The sequence below is a fragment of the Nuphar pumila genome, chromosome 1, assembly GCF_984573655.1.
Source record: "Nuphar pumila chromosome 1, dmNupPumi1.hap1.1, whole genome shotgun sequence".
Classification (NCBI taxonomy): Eukaryota; Viridiplantae; Streptophyta; class Magnoliopsida; order Nymphaeales; family Nymphaeaceae; genus Nuphar; species Nuphar pumila.
In genome coordinates this window covers 154,740,049-154,757,510 of record NC_143249.1, presented here as the reverse complement: position 1 = coordinate 154,757,510, position 17,462 = coordinate 154,740,049, and the positions used below count along the sequence as shown (strand labels likewise).

At 36.0% G+C, this 17,462-nt stretch overlaps 1 protein-coding gene across 2 annotated transcripts in view; it reads right to left on the bottom strand.

Annotated features, from left to right (window-relative positions):
• The window catches only part of BRIZ2 (zinc finger (C3HC4-type RING finger) family protein), a 161,544-nt gene extending 144,419 nt beyond the window's left edge, over window positions 1-17,125 (bottom strand). Inside the window, exons 1-5 of one of the 2 annotated variants that reach the window (XM_089999109.1) lie at window positions 16,786-17,125; window positions 16,538-16,653; window positions 16,300-16,408; window positions 16,007-16,121; window positions 1,500-1,597 (exon numbers count right to left, since the gene is read on the bottom strand). In XM_089999109.1, coding sequence (XP_089855235.1) covers window positions 1,500-1,597; window positions 16,007-16,121; window positions 16,300-16,408; window positions 16,538-16,653; window positions 16,786-17,001 — 654 coding nt within the window. In that variant the 5' untranslated portion in view covers window positions 17,002-17,125. The remainder of the gene's footprint in view (window positions 1-1,499; window positions 1,598-16,006; window positions 16,122-16,299; window positions 16,409-16,537; window positions 16,654-16,785) is intronic. The other variant, XM_089999100.1, reaches the window with a different exon arrangement.
• Window positions 17,126-17,462: the final 337 nt, after the last annotated feature.

The following is a 17,462-nucleotide window of genomic DNA, read 5'->3' as shown; positions in this document are numbered from 1 at the left end:
ACATCAAATCTTCTTCCTCTTTTGCTTGTTTCTTCATCTATGCATCTCCTATGAATCCATGGAGAATATTTGACATCACCCCAACATGCCTTATGCAGAGTAGTTAATTGGCAGATTCTAGATGCATGATGTCCTGGTTTAGTCATTCACAAATATGACCAACTTATAATATATATATAGATAGATAGATAGATAGATATAGAATCAATAAAACCACTTTATTCAATTATAACTATACTAAATCTATAGTAGTATAAAATTTCCATTTAAATTTTTCATAAACATTTTTACCCTTATGTATAAAAATGTATTCGTTCTTACTGTTTTCATTACACAATTCAAAAGCTAAACAAACCTGGCCAAGGCACTGGATGGACTGGACCATGTCTTGATTTGAGTCACCAGTCACATGGTTCTCAAACTATGATTTTGAGTACCATGCATTGTTTATGCAACAATCATTGAAGTTCTCAATGAAGGCGTGAAAATGAATGTAGAAGTCATAGATTTTCACTTTCTTAACCATAGGAGAACCAACTAGAACTTTCTCCTAGCTAGCAATCAAAAGGAGAGAGAAAAAAGGGAAAAAACATAACTTCAAGGGCATGTTTGCAATGCCCTGTGATTTTTTGATCCTGTGATTTTTAAATCACAATCACCATACTTCCTCAAGGTCAGTGGAACATGAAAAAGTAAAAGTTGTGATTGCCAGTTATAAGCCTGAGACTGCTTTTGCCTCTTTTTGTCTTGAAACTTGTGAAAGTAGATAACAAGGTTGAACTTGTGATCTACTTTCTCAGCTTCTACTTTTTCACCCGTGACCAAAACAAACATGCCCCAAAAGTACCAAGCATTCTTAACAATTCTCAAAGAGAGAGAGAGAGAGAGAGAGAGAACCATGTTCATTTGCTTCCCACAAATGAAATTTAACCATTTACGAAACCAAACATTTCTTGCATACTACAGTGAATGAGTATCTTGATGGGACAGAAAATATCGCAGAGTTAACCCACTTTAATAATATAAAGTAAGAACAATTGCACATAGTATTTCATAGTCAAGCAAGGAGTACAAATAAAGAATAGTTTTATAGAGGTGATGACGAACAACAGTTCTGTGACTGTAATGATTTTCAATTTGCTACGTTGTACTTTTTGTATTTGATTTTTTGGAAATGAATAGTTACTTCCATATGTGTTGCTAATTTGTAGGATATCCATTTCAGTGATTGAAAATAAAAACCATTCATTTTCTTTTCAAATAGGCCGAAAAAGTTTTCAAATTTCATCTCATATCCAAGCAGTTGTTTTCTTTCCTTCAAGTTCGCAAGCTTTAATCATTTGGCCAATTTGACAGGCCCATCCACATTGAATCATGATCTACAAAATTCCTACTACAATTCCCCGATGATTCCAGACTAACAGCTTCAATACCAACAATTAAAATGAATGATCGTAATTCATAAACGATATTAAATGAAAATGTAAGAATGATTTTACCGGGCATGAAGAATCAGTCCATTTTGATATGCAAGAACAATGAAAAGAATGATTGCAAATTGTCATAAGGATACCGCTCACATCTTGGTCTAGTCTCTCTGCATAAATGCAGAAAATAACAAATTTTGTGGTCAATAAACTAAAGGAAAGAAGCACGGAATGATCAGAAAAATACTAAGGATGCTCCTGATCAGCCAAAAGTTCATAACTGGGAAGCAACCAAGTGTAATGCATAAAGATAGGTGATACCAAAGAGGACAGTTACATATTTTAGTTATTTGGCATCACTGTATATGTTAAATTATGTAATCAAATCATATAATGTTATATATATATATATATATATATATATTTTATATATATAAGGTAATACATATACATATATTAATATATATGTATATGTATCTACTTATTATATATAAAAAATATATATTTCTATTATTTAGCCATAGGGGTAGTTTAGTCATTTCTCAAATCTTGCGCATATTCATTTTACGAATATACTTGTATTTTTGCTTTTTGTTTTTTCCTTTTCTTCTTTTTTATTTTTCTTTTCTTTTGACCAAAGTCAAATGTACCTTGGGGGGCCCACTCTCATAGACGTTGGGCCCTTTCCAACGGTCACAATTGTGACCGTTGGAGGGGCTCCAACGTCTATGAGTTGGCCCCTCGAAGGTCCTCCTCATTTTGTATAAATAGGGGCAATCCCCCCTTTGTATTCTTAAGGCTTTGGGATTTTAGCCCAAGCTTGTGTTAGTGGAACTTATGACTTTTGGGTTCGTATTTGTGTTGTGCATTGTGTGCACAAAGTGTTTCAAGTGTTCTTGTTGGGCGTTTGTATACGCATTTATTTTCAAGAATATTGTAATATTGTTCGTAGTATCTTGTTGGAGATACTTTCACATGGTATCAAAACCTCGTTTGAAGAAGGAGGATCGTGTGTTTCTTCTCTTTTGAAGTACCTCGAAAAACGTGCCTTCAAGCTATTTGAGTTTGGAGTGGATCATATCCTTCGGGCAATATTTTAAAAGCCTCTTTTGTCAAGAAAGAGTTGAAAAGCCTTTATATAAAACCCGAAAATTTTGATTATAAAATATTCCAATTTATGCAATTTGGGCCTAGATCCACATTACGGATCTAGGACCCATAAAGGGGGTAATTAGGATTAATTGATTTAAACCTCGATTTAATAAATAAATAAGTAAAATTTTTAAGTTTTTAAAATTTAATCCGAGGATCCACAGTTGGATCCATTCGGATCCAACTTGTGGATCCATTTTGACTTGGGGCCGGGTTGCGGGTCTCGGGTTCGGACCCAAGCCCCACCCCATATGTTTTGCCCTGTTAAATGAAAAGGGCAACCCGATAAGGGTTGGCCGATAAAACCCTAGCAGAAACAGAAAGGGGGGCGCAGGGGGGTTACGCAGAGCGTAACGACCCCGCGCCCATCTCGGCAAAGAAGGGGGGGCCTAGGGCCGATAAAGGAGGGGAGTGGAGAGGGGGTCTCGCCCTCTTCACTCAGCCTCGTCTCTCTCCCATCTCTCTCTCTCTCTCGGTGTGTGTGCGTGCGCCGGAGGCAGGGAGGTCGCCGGCGAATTTCGGCCACCAACAATCACGACAAGCACCCTCTGTCACGGCCGCAGCAAGGAGTAACCCCAGCCGACCGTTCCTGCACGTCTCCAGCCTCCGATCGCCGGAAAATCAGAGAAATAAGGTACGGTTCTTCTTTAGAGTCTGAGTGAGGAATCAAAGATGGGTTCGATTCCGTGTATGGATTCGAGATGAGGATCCCAAGAGGCTCCGCATGGTCGGTAGGATTGTGGTGATTTTTTTGTTGGGTGTATCGCGTGATTAAGCTTGTAGGATGGGTACGGTAAAGCCCTATTGAGAAAGGGGGAAGAAAGGGGTTTCAGCTGCTATGAATTCTCGTTTTTCAAAGATATATATATATATATATATATATATATATATATATATATATATATATATATATATATATGTGCGGAGTTTTGGTTTGTTGTGAACCCCCAAAATTTTGGTTTGTTGAAACTCGGGGTGGTAACCACGATGCTTGGCGCATGGGCATAAACCCCACGATTCCTATTGAATTTATGCAGAAAACCTCAAATCTTCAATTTGGGGATTTCAGTTTCAGGTAAGGGAATGTAGAGGCCTTTTAGATTTCAGATTTCTATATTGAAAAGGGGATTTCTCCTGGTTTCATATTCCTGACAGGGGGGTTCGATTGACTTAACACCTGCCAGTTTGAACAACCTGTTTAAGTTAATAAGATGTTAGAAAAAAAAAGTATGTTAAATCGATGTTGAGTTAGATGCATCGTAGGTTCCATTCTGTTTTAAATTCAGAATTTGCATGTTCAAAGAAACTCTGTGTTCTGTCATTAAACCAAAATTTATGCTATAATAAAAGACTACATTAAGTGCTGGTTATATCAAATCTATTCTTGTGTGATTATTAATGGATATTTAATCTGAATACATATGTCTTAGTTACCTGTTATCAGACTTGATTTCTATTCATTTTCTTAATTATCAGAATTTAGTTCATCCGATTTCATGTGATTATGTATGGTCTTACACAGTTTTATATCATTAAAGCATGTATATTTTAAGAATTTCCTGTAAACATATAAATAGTCCAGGTCTGAAACCTTAGGGTGTTCGGTAGATGCTTGATTTGGGTTTTCCCTGAACAATTTGATTTTGGGGAATCTGTATAGTGATTAACTTAATGCTGATTGGAAAAATACTTGTTAAGTACCCACCTTCTGTGGGCTATTCCAGTGTTGAACAGAAAATGATATTCTTGTTATAAAACTGCATATGTGTGGGTTGTTTCAGTGTTGAACAGAAAATGATATTCCTCTCATAAAACTGCATATGTGTGGGTTGTTTTTGGTGCCAAACAGAAAATAAACTTCCTGTTATGAAACTATGGGGGTGTGTTGGTTGGATCGATGCTGTAACAGGCATAACAGCAGCTCGATGCGTGTTGGAACACGCTCAATAGCATACCTATGTTCGTCATGGCTAATGCTGCTCATAATACGGTTCATTTCATGATAGGTTAATATATGTGCTCATAAGTTCTGCCCAGTGATATGTATATGTGATTGTCCTTGTGCAAGACGGTATAAACGACAAGTTCCTTGTTGCTTGGTGTAGGGCTCACATTTTGTTTTCATTTCATAGCACAAAGAGCTTTACTATGTATATACCGAATATAGGTTTAATATGAAAAACATTGAATCTGCACATTTGAACTTTGTACTATCTGTTTATGCAATTACTCAATGGGTTGGAAACTCTTAATGCAAAGGTATGACCATCTGGGACCTCATCATGTATAGTGTTAGGTTCAAAAATTTAGTAATCATTAGAAGTATATTTTGCTAAGATAAATATCGGTTAGTGTTAATTGACTACACTATTAGGTGTTGAACAATTATTGTTAATTGAATACTCTTGTAATGTTAATAAGCATGCCTCTAAACAGGTTATGTCAATTGAATACCTTGGTGTATGCTGAAGAGTTAATAGAAATTGTATACTCTGTGATATTCTTATTATCATACCCTATTATACTAGCATACCCGGCTATCCTCTGATTTGATACAGTTGAACTGTATTGCAACAGTATGACCTGCTTTCGCCATACTGATTTTTTTTATTGCACCATTATGAATTTCTTTCACAACTTTGATTTTCTTGAAACAGTAGCAATTGACTTCACTTGATTCAAATAACATTGACTATTGGATTTTGTATTAGGTTACGCCAGATCGTTTACTTTTCCTTACTTATGAATGATTGATATAGCTTCTCTTGAATGTCGTGTACTATTAATATGATTACAAAGTTTGTTGATTACAAAGTTTTAGGAAAGTGTCCTTCCTAGTTGCCGCCCCTTAGGTGTTTTGGTTATTTAGATAGTTTCTTTTTTTCGTAGTTAGTTTGATCATTTAGCAAGTTTCCTAATTGTTAGTTGAATTAGATTATTTACCTTATATTTAATTAGTAAATCATAGTTGTAGTTTCCTTCTTATCTAAGTCTATAGATTAGGAAAGTTAGTTAGCATAGAATTAGGAAGATTAGTATTTGGATAGTTCTAGATAATTTCCTTTGTTTTAGGCTTTATCTTTTCTATTTACTAATTAGATTAGAATTCCTATTTCTACTTAGAATAGGATTATTAATTAGTAAGTTAGAATATCTTAGGTGGGACCCAATAGGGATAGACGTGTGGACCAGGTCTAGTTGCCCATTTGAGTTAGGTGTCCTCCTAGGTGGGTCAAAGTTAGGTAGTTTCCTTTCTTCATTTTAAAGTTAGTTAAAGTTTAAGTTAAATTAGTTAATTTAAAGCTTTAAGTTAAAGTTGAATTAGAAGTTAAGTTACCTTTATTTTATGTTAATTACAACAAGTTAGAGTTAAATAGCTTTGATTAGTTAAGCTAGTTAGACGTTTCATAGTGTAGTTAGTCTATACGTTAGCTAATTTAATTAATTAAGCTAATTTAGTAGTTATCGTGTTTAGCTATTTTGGTAGTTGAATTAGTTAATTAGTAATTAACTTAAGTGGTTAGTTCCAGTTAAGCTACAGTAGGTTAAATTAATTTAAGTTGAGTTAGATAGCTTAAGTTAGTTTTAAGTTAACTAGGTTAGTTGGTTAAATGATAGTTAAGTTAGTTAACTAGTATAGTCGTGGGTTTCTTAGACATTGGTTAGCTTTAGTTAGACAGATTAAATTAGATAGTTTACTTTATTTGTTTCAATTGCTACGCATTATTCTTATTTCTTTGCTTGCTTCAATTGCTGGATTAATTAGTTCTTTATTTGCTTTAAGTAGTTTAGTTCATAACTTTTAATTATTAGTTTATTTGGTTATTGTTGATATTGTAATTAGTATAGATAATTCAGTTTTACTTGTTTTCAGTGGTATAATTGATTTTCTTTGATTATTTCGTGTTTTAGAATAAATTATCAATAGTTAATCTTTTGTTCTTATTAGCAATTTAGCTTAATTTAGTTGTGTTTAGTCAGTTTTTAATTATAGTTATGTTGTAGTTAATAGTGTTAGTTGCAGAAAATTGACAGTGTTTTGTCATACTTGGGGTTGTCATTTTATGTAGTTTTCTATGAAGTTTTGACCCAGGGTAAGTTTTGTTAGCTTCATCAGCGTGTTGACTTAAATTCTGAAAAATTTCATCCCATTCGGCGTCGATTTGACTGTGTCTCCACTCTATTTTCGAAAATCGGTTTTCTGTCAAACTGCAGTGTTTATTTTATAACGGTAGAGGTATTCCCGTCTTGTTTGTTGCTGTTTGACTTAGTTTCTGATAGAATTTAGTCAAAAGACAAAATGAGAACGTAAGTTTAAAGTTTAAGCCAGGTCTCGGCCGAATTTGGTGTCAGTCCATTCTGTTTTGACCTTGCCCATAGTCGGTCCAACCCAAAGAGACATTGCCTTTGCAATAGTTAGATAGTTTTACATAGTTTAGGGTAATTTAATCATTTCCTTTATTTTTCGTGTTTTCTTTAAAGTTGTTATTTTTTTTAGTATTGGAGGGTAGTTTTTTAGTTGTTTTAGTCATCTTAGTTGTCTTAATTGCTTTAGAAGTAACTTAGTTTATTTGTTTGATTAGTTATGTTATTTTCTGCTAGTTTTAATTTAGATAGCATAATTTAGTAACTTTTATGTTGATTACTTATCATATTTAGGATTTAGTTTTTTTGTTTTAGAGGTGGTTCTCTAGAGGTGGTTCTCTAGAGTGTGTTATTGAACAAGGAGGCGGGTGGGCTGAGGTGGATATATATATATATATATTGAAGCTTTTTGGTCTTGCACGCGTGGACTTGAGCTCAGGATAGATTTTACTTTTATTTTGTGTGTTTATTTTTATTTGCATTGTAATTCAAAGGATAGTGTAATTTTATTTCTTTTGGAGGTAATAATAAAGTGAGTTTTTAAGTGAAATTGTGTGTCTTAATCTCGTTCCCTGAGGAGACGATCTGACTTGTCACTCCATACGAGTGCAAGAACTGGTTTGAAAATTATTATTTGGTGCGCAGTTCTTCATTTAAAATTATTGTTTTCAAAATTGCATCATTGTCCATCGGAGTTTTTTTACCATCCCCTCTCTTTTGATGGAACCAAAGAGACGAATGGTTGTGTCAAGTTTTATTTTAACTGACGACTCATTCTATATGCTCTTGTCTTTTAAACAAAATCGAGCATCATGCCTATGAAGACGATCATTTTCATTTATGTGATTTTTTTTTAATCATGATGCATTGTCGCACTACGAGGTTACCATAAACCTTTAGTCCAATCACCATAATACTAACATGTCATGCATGTCCGATAGTATCACTACAATGAGAAAGATATTAATTTCTCATAAAGAAACTCAGATATTATTTGGAAATCTTAATTTTTCGTGCTTTAGGCCAAAAAATATCCAAGTCATTCCAGATACAGAAAATGACCTAATGTACATACCACCGAGGGCTACATAGTCGATGCCTTTTTGATATGTTGGTTCGAAGAGAAAACTCAGTTGTTGAAATGAAGTGAAGATCTTCCACAAAAGTACTTAGATCCGCAAGAGAGAGTGTCTAGAGAGACACTTGAACATAACCCTTAAAAAGGGTATAACGAGAACAAAAAGAAATAGAAATAATCTTTATTGAAAATGCTAAAATACTTAAAAAACATTAAGTAAATTACAAGAAGGGTTGCACCCCTATATATACAAGTGGGAAGAGGAGAGCTCTTAAAGAGCGCCCCTTGTAGTCGTTGGACTAGTCCAACGGTTACCTTTCTAATTAAGTTCCAAGTGAAACTTAACTAGATAAGGTATGTCTAGTTATATTAGAACTAGACACTAAAAGAACTAAAGAAAGAAAAAAGAAAATTACAGAAAAATAAAAGATAAAAAATACATAAATATATATAATAATAAGATGAATATTATTATATATATATATATGTATTTTTTTTTTTACATTTTAACACCCCCTCAAACTTACAGTACAATGAGCGAAAGTTTGTCTAAGAGAAAGTGAAATATGGGAGCAGCGAGAGGCTTTATAAAGAAGTCTGCTAACTGATATTCTGAAGTAACATATGGCAGATCAATTGTCCCATGTAGATATTCCTCTCTGACGTAGAGACAATCCATTTTGATGTGTTTGATGCGTTTGTGAAATATTGTTTTGCTTGCAATGTAGATCACACTCTTGTTGTCACAGCACATTCGTGGAACTTTTGTTGCTTCAGCTCCCATGTCGGCAAGCAGACGTCGAAGCCAAACTACTTTCATGGTCGTGGTTGTCATGGCTCGGTATTCAGCTTCGGTGGATGAAAGAGTGACCATCTGCTGCTTTTTGCACCTCCACGAGATTAAAGATTTACCTAAAAAGACACAAAAAACAGTGATTGAGTGTCTGTTATTGGGATCACCTCCCCATTCAGCATTAGTATATGCAATTAAATCAAGGGAGGAAGAGGAAGACAAGAAAAGTCCTCGTGAAAGAGAAGACTGAATGTATTTGATAATACGCATGATTGCTCTCATGTGAACAGAGGTGGGAGCATGTTGAAACTGGCTTACTGAGTGAACAGCATGTACTATCTCTGATTTGGTAATGGATATATAGGAAAGTGCTCCGACAAGTTGTATGTAAGAAGTAGGGCCTTCAAGAAGTTCTCCATCATCAATCTTCATTTTAACATTGACAACTTCTGGAGTGTCTACTTTCTTATCATCTGTAATTTCAGACCTGAAAACAATGTCAAGAGCAAATTAGATAATAAATATCTCCTAGGAGAATAGGCGACTTCAATGCCTAACAAATATTTTAATAAACCTAAATCAGTCATTTCAAAGTGAGATTTGAGAAGTCTTTTATGTTTTCAACTCCCTTTTTATCGCTTATGGTGATGATCATATCATCCACATATAGAAGAAGCACAATAATTTCTGTCTCAGAATTCTTAATAAATAAAGCAGTGTCAATCAAACAGAATTAAAAACCAATATCAAGCATAACACGACTAAACCTATCATACCAAACTTTTGGTGTTTGTTTAAGGTCATAAAGAGCTTTTTCTAAGCGAAAGATTTTACCCTTAGAAATACTAAGACCTGGAGGGGCTTCCATGTACACTTCTTCAACTAACTTTCCATTTAGAAATGCATTTTTAACATCCATCTGAACTATGGACCATTTCTTGATGAAAGTTAAGGCAATTAAGGTTTTGACTGTTGTCATACGAGCAACAGGGGCAAAGGTTTCTTCATAATCAATGTCATATTCTTGGGCATAACCTTTAGCTACTAATCGTGCTTTATATCTTTCAAGGGTACCATCACTCTTGGTTTTAACCTTATAAACCCATCGACATCCTATAGGTTTCTTGCCTAGAGAAAGGTCTTGAATAGTCGATATAGAAGTCTTTTCAAGTGCATTTAACTCAGCTTTCATAGCTTCTATCTATTTGACATCATTTTTTGCTTGAAAGTATGTAGATGGTTCCTCGTATGAGTGAATTAATGCAATAATTGCCCTATATGTAGGTAAGAAGGATTCGTATGACACAAATTTTCCCGGATGCCCCGAGACTCGGGATGACCGTCTGGTTGGAATGTCAAAATATCTTTCAAGTGCACATGGAAGATTAGGCTCTCGTCGTCTGGAATATTATATACTAGTGTCTCTATGAACTTCTTCATTGTCAACATTATGATCAAGATTAATAATACCTTGATCATTATCAAAGTTATAGTCAAGATCATATTCATCAGATTTTGATGTCAGATCTAACAAAAAAGAGTACTCAGTGACGTCCTTTGGTTTTTCAAAATCAAAGAAGCTCTCTTTTTCTAAAAAGAAAACATTTCTTAATATATATAATCTATCATTCTTTAAGTCAAAACACATATAACTTTTTTTATTTTCAACGTATCCTAAAAAGGCACAGGAAATCGCACGAGGAGAAAGTTTAGCATTTTTGTCCGTAAATATAAAACACGTGCATCCAAATATTCTTAGTCTAGAGTAATATGGAGAAAGGTTGACAAGTTTTTCAATTGGAGTTATATTTTACAAAGAAGAGGATGGCATCCTATTAATCAGATAGGTGACAGTTAAGGTAGCTTCCGCCCAAAAATCTTTTGGGACTTGATTTGCTATTAATAAAATCCTAGTGGTTTCCATAATATGGCGATGTTTACGTTCTGGCAGCCCATTTTGTTGAGGTGTGTATGGACAGGACTTTTGATGTGTGATGCCATGTAAGTTAAGATAATTTTTAAAATTTGTGAACAAAAAATCTCCCTCTGAATCTGTGGGGAAAATGAAAATATCATTTTGAAACTTGTTTTTAACCATATTATGAAATGTCTGAAAGTATGAAAATACTTCAGACTTTTGTTTAAGAAAGTAAATCCATGTATGCCTGAAAAAATCATCGACAAAGATAACATAATAGGCAAATTCACCCTTAGAATTTATTGGTGCAAGACCTCAAACATCCAAGTGTACTAATTCAAGTGGTCTTGAAGAAATAAAAGCTTTGTTCTGAAATGGTAATCTTTTCATTTTGCCAAGAATACAATCTTTACAAGTAAATGTTTCAGAGTTGCAAAATTTCTCTAGATTTGAAAAATTTTGGATTTTGGCTATATGTGGATGACCAAGTCTTTTGGGCCACAACTCCAACTCATTTTTCTGAATGTTATAACAAAAGACATTTCTGAATGAAGCTAAGAACCACCAAGAATTGATTGATGCTATGAATAATAAATTAAAGGTTGTCACATGGGTGCAGGTACGGGGGTGCGCCACTTTCAAAAAACTTGGATGAGAGGGAGGCAAATATATATAAAGTCCAAAAGTTGGACATAAATGACCCTAGGTGCGTTGACCGCACCGGGTGCCGCACCCGCATCGCGTTGACGTGGGTGCGGCATCCAATTGGTCGAGTCCCTGTGACATAGATTAAAGGCAAGTTAATGGCTAAAAGACATTGTCAATAATATGGCAGAGACTATGAAGAAAACTTTGACTCGGTAGCTAGGATGATTATTGTTAGAACTCTTATAGTTATAGCATCAATTAGGAAGTGGTATATTTATCAAATGGATATAAAAAATGTTTTTCTTAATAGGAATCTTAATGAAGAAATTTATATGGAACCTCCTCCAAGATTAGAGTTGGTACATGGAATGGTCCTTCACTTGCGTAAAGTCTTGTATAGCTTAAAGCAAGCACCTAAGGCATGGTATAATCAATTTAGTAGCGTAATGGCTCAATTGGGATTTAAGTTGTGTTATACTGACACGACATTGTTTGTTAAGTCTTTTGATGCAAGTATGGTGATTCTACTACTTTATATTGATGATATGATCATCACAGGTAGTAATAAGCAGGGAGTTAGTCACATTAAAAATATCCTTAAGGCTAATTTTGAAATAACAAATCTCGGTTTTCTTTGTTAATTTCTTGATATAGAGTTTGCATACTCACCTCGTGGTTATCTCTTGTCACAGACTAAGCTAAGTAACATAGACACGCCTAAAAGGGTATCATACTCGTGTCGACGGGGCGCAGTGCGGGTACGTCGGGTCCCGCACTGCGCTGAGTTGGGTCAAAAGAAGACCCGACCTGTTCATGTTTTCTTAACCTAGCCCGATGAAAACCCTCTCTCTCCCCGTTCAAGTTTTTTAGCCTCACTCCCCCTTTTTGTCTCCCTCTCTCGTGCTCTCATCTTCCCCATCACATTTCCTCCTTTCTCTCTCTATCTCGTCGAGAGAGAAGTAGAAGAGGAGGAAAGAGAAAGAAAGAAGGTGAGAGAGAGAGAAGAAGAGGAGGAAAGAGAAAGAAAGAAGGAAGAAGAAGGTGAGAGCGAAGAAGAAGAAGATGAGAAGGAGGAGGAAAGAGAAAGAAAGAAGAAGGTGAGAAAGAGATTTATTACTCTTCTACTTTTTTCTTCTTCTCCTCCTTCAGACTTCTCTCTTCCTCTTTGATTTTCAGACCCGCAGAGAGAGACACAGGCGGTGGGACAAATGCCCCCCTCTCCCTTGTTCTTTTTTTATACCCACTTTCTTTTTAATTTGTTAATATTATACTTTTTTATTGAAAATATCAGTTAACCCTTTTCTTTATCAAAAACATCAGTTTGCACCTCACATTTATTAAAAACGTCAAAAAATTTGATCTTTTACTAAAAACTACATTGGATGGATAAACTATTATATGGATCTTACATTGGACCCACACTATATATATTTGTCTCCCTGTACCCACATTTTTTGAAAATGTCATATTGTACCCGCACATGTACCCATACCCATGTGATATAGAGACTTAAGTACGCAGTCAAGATAATAGCTCAATTTGGAATTACTGATGAAAAGAGAGTTGATACTCCTGAGGTTATACAACAACAACAATTACGCCTTCATCCCAAAACAATTGGAGTCGGCGATATGAACCAAAAAAAGAAAATCATTTTGGGTCTTCCACATGAATCCTTCTCCTCCAATCATTTCTATCCAATGCCATGTCCTCGGTGAGGTTCAAAGCATTCATATCATTTCCTATCATCTCCATCCAAGTCTTCCTAGGCCTACCCCGACCTCTTTTAACTAATATATTTTCTCATTTCTCCATCCTTTTAACTGGAGCATCATTAGGCCTTCGCCGAATATGTCAAAACCACCGTAAACGATTCTCTTTCATCTTATTTTCAATGGGTGCAACGCCTACCTTCTTACGTATCTCCTCGTTCTGAATCCTATCTTTTATTGTATTTCCATACATCCATCTAAGCATACGCATCTCAGCTACACTCATTTTTTGAATATGATGTCTCTTAGCAGCCCAACATTCCGTACCATATAGTAAAGCGGGTCTAATAGTCGTCCTATAAAAGTTTCCTTCAACCGCAATGGCATTCTACGATCGCACAACACTTCAGTTGCACTTTTTCATTTCATCCACCCAACCTTTATCATATGATTTACATCTCCATCAATTTCTCCATACTTTTGAATGATAGATCCCAAATATTTGAAACAGTCATCCACCGGTATTTCTTGCTCACCAAGCTTCACTACACTCCCATCACTACTTTGTTGCTTACTAAACCGACATTCCATATATTCTGTCTTACTCTTACTCAACTTAAAACCTCTTGCTTTCAATGTTTGTCTCCATAAGTCTAACTTAGCATTAACCCCAGCTCTAAACTCATCAATCAAAACAATATCATCAGCAAACAACATACACCACGGCACATTTTCTTGAATTGATCTCGTAAGCTCATCCATCACTATAGCAAATAGGAAAGGACTTAAAGCAGATCCTTGATGTAACCCAACCGTTATAGGAAAATTGGTTGTCACCCCTCCACAAGTACGGACATTGGTGATTGCTCCTTCATACATATCTTTAATTATACTAATGTACTTGAGAAAAACACCTTTCTTCATCATTGTCCACCAGAGAACGTCCCTAGGTACTCTATCGTATGCCTTCTCCAAATCAATAAAAAAACATATGCAAATCTTTGTTCCTCTCTCTATATCTCTCAATAAGTTGTCTAAGAAGATATATAGCTTCCATAGTTGATCTTCCAGGCATAAAACCAAATTGATTCTCCGATATCATGACAACATTCCTCAACCTAGACTCAATCACCCTCTCCCAAAGTTTCATAGTATGACTCATGAGTTTTATACCACGATAGTTTGTGCAATCTTGTATATCACCCTTATTCTTATATAGAGGCACCAAAGTACTCTTCCTCCACTCATTAGGCATCTTATTTGTCCGTCAAATCTTGTTAAAAAGATTTGTCAATCATTCTAAATCTTTCTCTCCCAGGCATTTTCAAGCCTCGATAGGTATACCATCTGGGCCAACTGCCCTTCTTGATTTCATTTTCTTCAAAGCCTCTGTAATTTCTTTCTTTTTAATCTTGCACATGAAGTCACAATTCATCTCATGAAAAGGAATGGAGAAGTCTCCAAGATCATGAGCATGACTTCTATTAAATAGCTTATCAAAATAATCTTTCCATATCTCCTTAATCTCCTCATCTTTGACTAAAACCCTTTGTGTTTTATCTTTGATACATCTAACCATACCTAGATCCCTCGATTTCTTATCTCTCATCTTTGCAAGCCTATAAATATCCTTCTCGCCCTCTCCGGTATCCAACTTGTCATAAATCTCCTTATATACCTTATCTCTCGTGTTTCGAACTACTTTTTTAGCTTCCTTCTTTGCTATCATATACTTCTTCAAATTCTCATTATCACAACTCTTACTTAGATTTCTATAACACTCTCCAAATTCTCATTATCACGACTCAAACTACTTTTTTAGCTTCTTTCTTTGCTATCATATACTCCTGAGGTTATAAATGTTAAAATAAAGAAAGACAATAGAACCTGTGGATGATCCAACTCCATATAAATAGATGATTAGAACACTAACTTATCTCTTTCTTATTAGACTTAATGTTGCACATGTCATTCATTTTGTCAATCAATTTCAGCATTCTCCACATATAGTACATATGAGTGCTATAATGAGGATTATTAGATATATTAAGAATACTATTAATCATAGATTATTTTTATCATCTTCCTCTACATTTGAAGTAATTGCTTATTTAAATTCTGATTGGGGAGGGGATGTAAACGACCGTCGTTCAACCATTGGTTTTTGTGCCTTTATAGTTGACTTATTAATATCATGGAAATGCAAGAAACAACAAAAGGTGTCTAAGTATCTGTAACTTTAACAGAAGCAGAGTACCAGGCTATGGTGACTACTACTCTAAACCGGTGTAGTTGAGACAATTGTTAAAAAAGTTGGGAGACCCTCAAGATTATATTGTAATAACAAAAGTGCAATTTATATCATGGGTAATTATATGTTTCATGAGAGAACCAAGCATATAGAAATGGATTGCCGCTATATTCATGAGAAATTTTTAAAGATCATTTCATTGTCTCTTCACCAAGGCCCTTTCCTCTTCTATATTTCACATTCTTCTTGACAAACTCTCAGTTGTGATATTGTGAGTTTGAGGGAGGGTGATAATATATATATATATAGTAGAATGTACTTAAGATAAAAAAAAAAATCTTTATTTTTGTTATTTATTTTTAGTATTTTTCATGCCCTTTATAGGGCATTTTTGTCTTTTGGTTGGGTCAGCCAGCTAGCCCTTAGAGATACCTAACCGCTAATAATTCTAGCCGTCAGGATGGCTGGCTCTTCTCCTTCTATTAATAAAATATTATTTTTAAGAGTTTGTGTGCTCTCTTTGGCCCTTGGTGGCTCTTGTGCTTGTGCCCTTAGTGGCTTGTATTTGTGCCTCTTGTGAGGTGTGTGAGCTTTTTTCTTATTCCATTACACTACTTTATGAAAATTTTAAAAAATTCAAGCAAAGGGATAGAGACACTGACCAAGGCAGACGGGACAATTAGGTAGCTCCGTCGATCCTACGGCAGAAGTTTGTGCATGTTCTGTAGAGCCTGTGTACTGCACGTCTACTGTAAAGAGCACATTGCATACTTCTACCTGAACCCCAACGGAAAGAAAAACATCTTGAAACTCGAGGGATTGAAAACCCCCTTACAATCCCCCGGGAGGAGAATATCGAAAAGCACAACAAAAAACACACAATCAATTCTGATCAAAGAAGACGAGAAAATTTATTTCACGAAAAATATATGAATGGTAGGTTTTGTAGGCGAACCTCCAGAGATGAGAAACACCTCTGATTGAAATGGCAATAGAAAGCATCAGCTGAATTCTGATCGTCAAACCTGATCAGAACACTATAGCGATCGCCCATACCGTCATTTCTAAACCCCAAAAATAACAAATGCATCAGCAGATCACATTCCATGTAGTAAAGTGTCGAAAAAGAAAAGAAAAGAAATAAACCCCGAAAAGCAAAGAGCCAAAAACACAGAGACCATAAAAAATGTCACCTAACGATTCGCATTTCCAGAATGTGTTGAACGAAGGAGCCACAGAACTGGCAGAAATCCGCGTAATTCATGTGGTTGGGAACGTCGAGTATGCAAACAAGAGGACTCCTGCCAACCTGCAAAACCCCAATGCTCAAAAAAAAAAACTGAGAAAATCGAGCGAACAAACTAACGCCAAAGAAAGAGGTGGGAAAAGAGGGGAAGGGGCAATTCAGAAGGAACACGAGAGAGAGAGAGAGAGGACGCACGGGAAGGTGGTGGACGAGGGAATCCGTGGGATCGGAAGGGTTGCGGAAGAGGCGCATGACTCCCCTCGTCACCTCAATCCGAGGGTTTCCTGAGGAGAAGGCCACGGTCTGCATCAGGTCGGAGCACGAAGGCTGGCTAGGCTCCTCGGGATTCTCCGCCGGCCTCTGCGACGCGTCATCCTCTCGGCCGTAGCCGCTGGTCGAGATGGTGGACATCCTTGAAGCTACGCCCTCCGCCTTTTCTCTCTTCTCTCCTTCCTTTTTTTATTCGGAAGAAGCAGGAAGAGTTTCCGGAAGAAGCCAACCAGGATGCGAAATCGCCTTCTGCAGAGAGAGAGAGAGAGAGAGTGAGAGAGAAGTTTTCGCGCACACAGATTGAGTGCACCCGGGGTCGAATGAGACGGCTGGTTCCCAATGGAGTTTCGGATTTTTCGGATCAGAATATGAAAGAGACCGAACCGGTTGACTACGGCCGCAAAAAGGGTGCTTTTACCATCACAAAGCTCGGTTCGAACTCGTTCGTGTAGATAAATGAGCCAAGCTGAAGCTCGATACACATAAACAAGCCGAGCTTGACCAGGCAATCGAGCTCAGTTGTGCTTGATTAGATCAATTATACTCGATTTGCAGAGTTATATAATGGACATTTATAGTCTATGTATAATTTATGTTTGTAA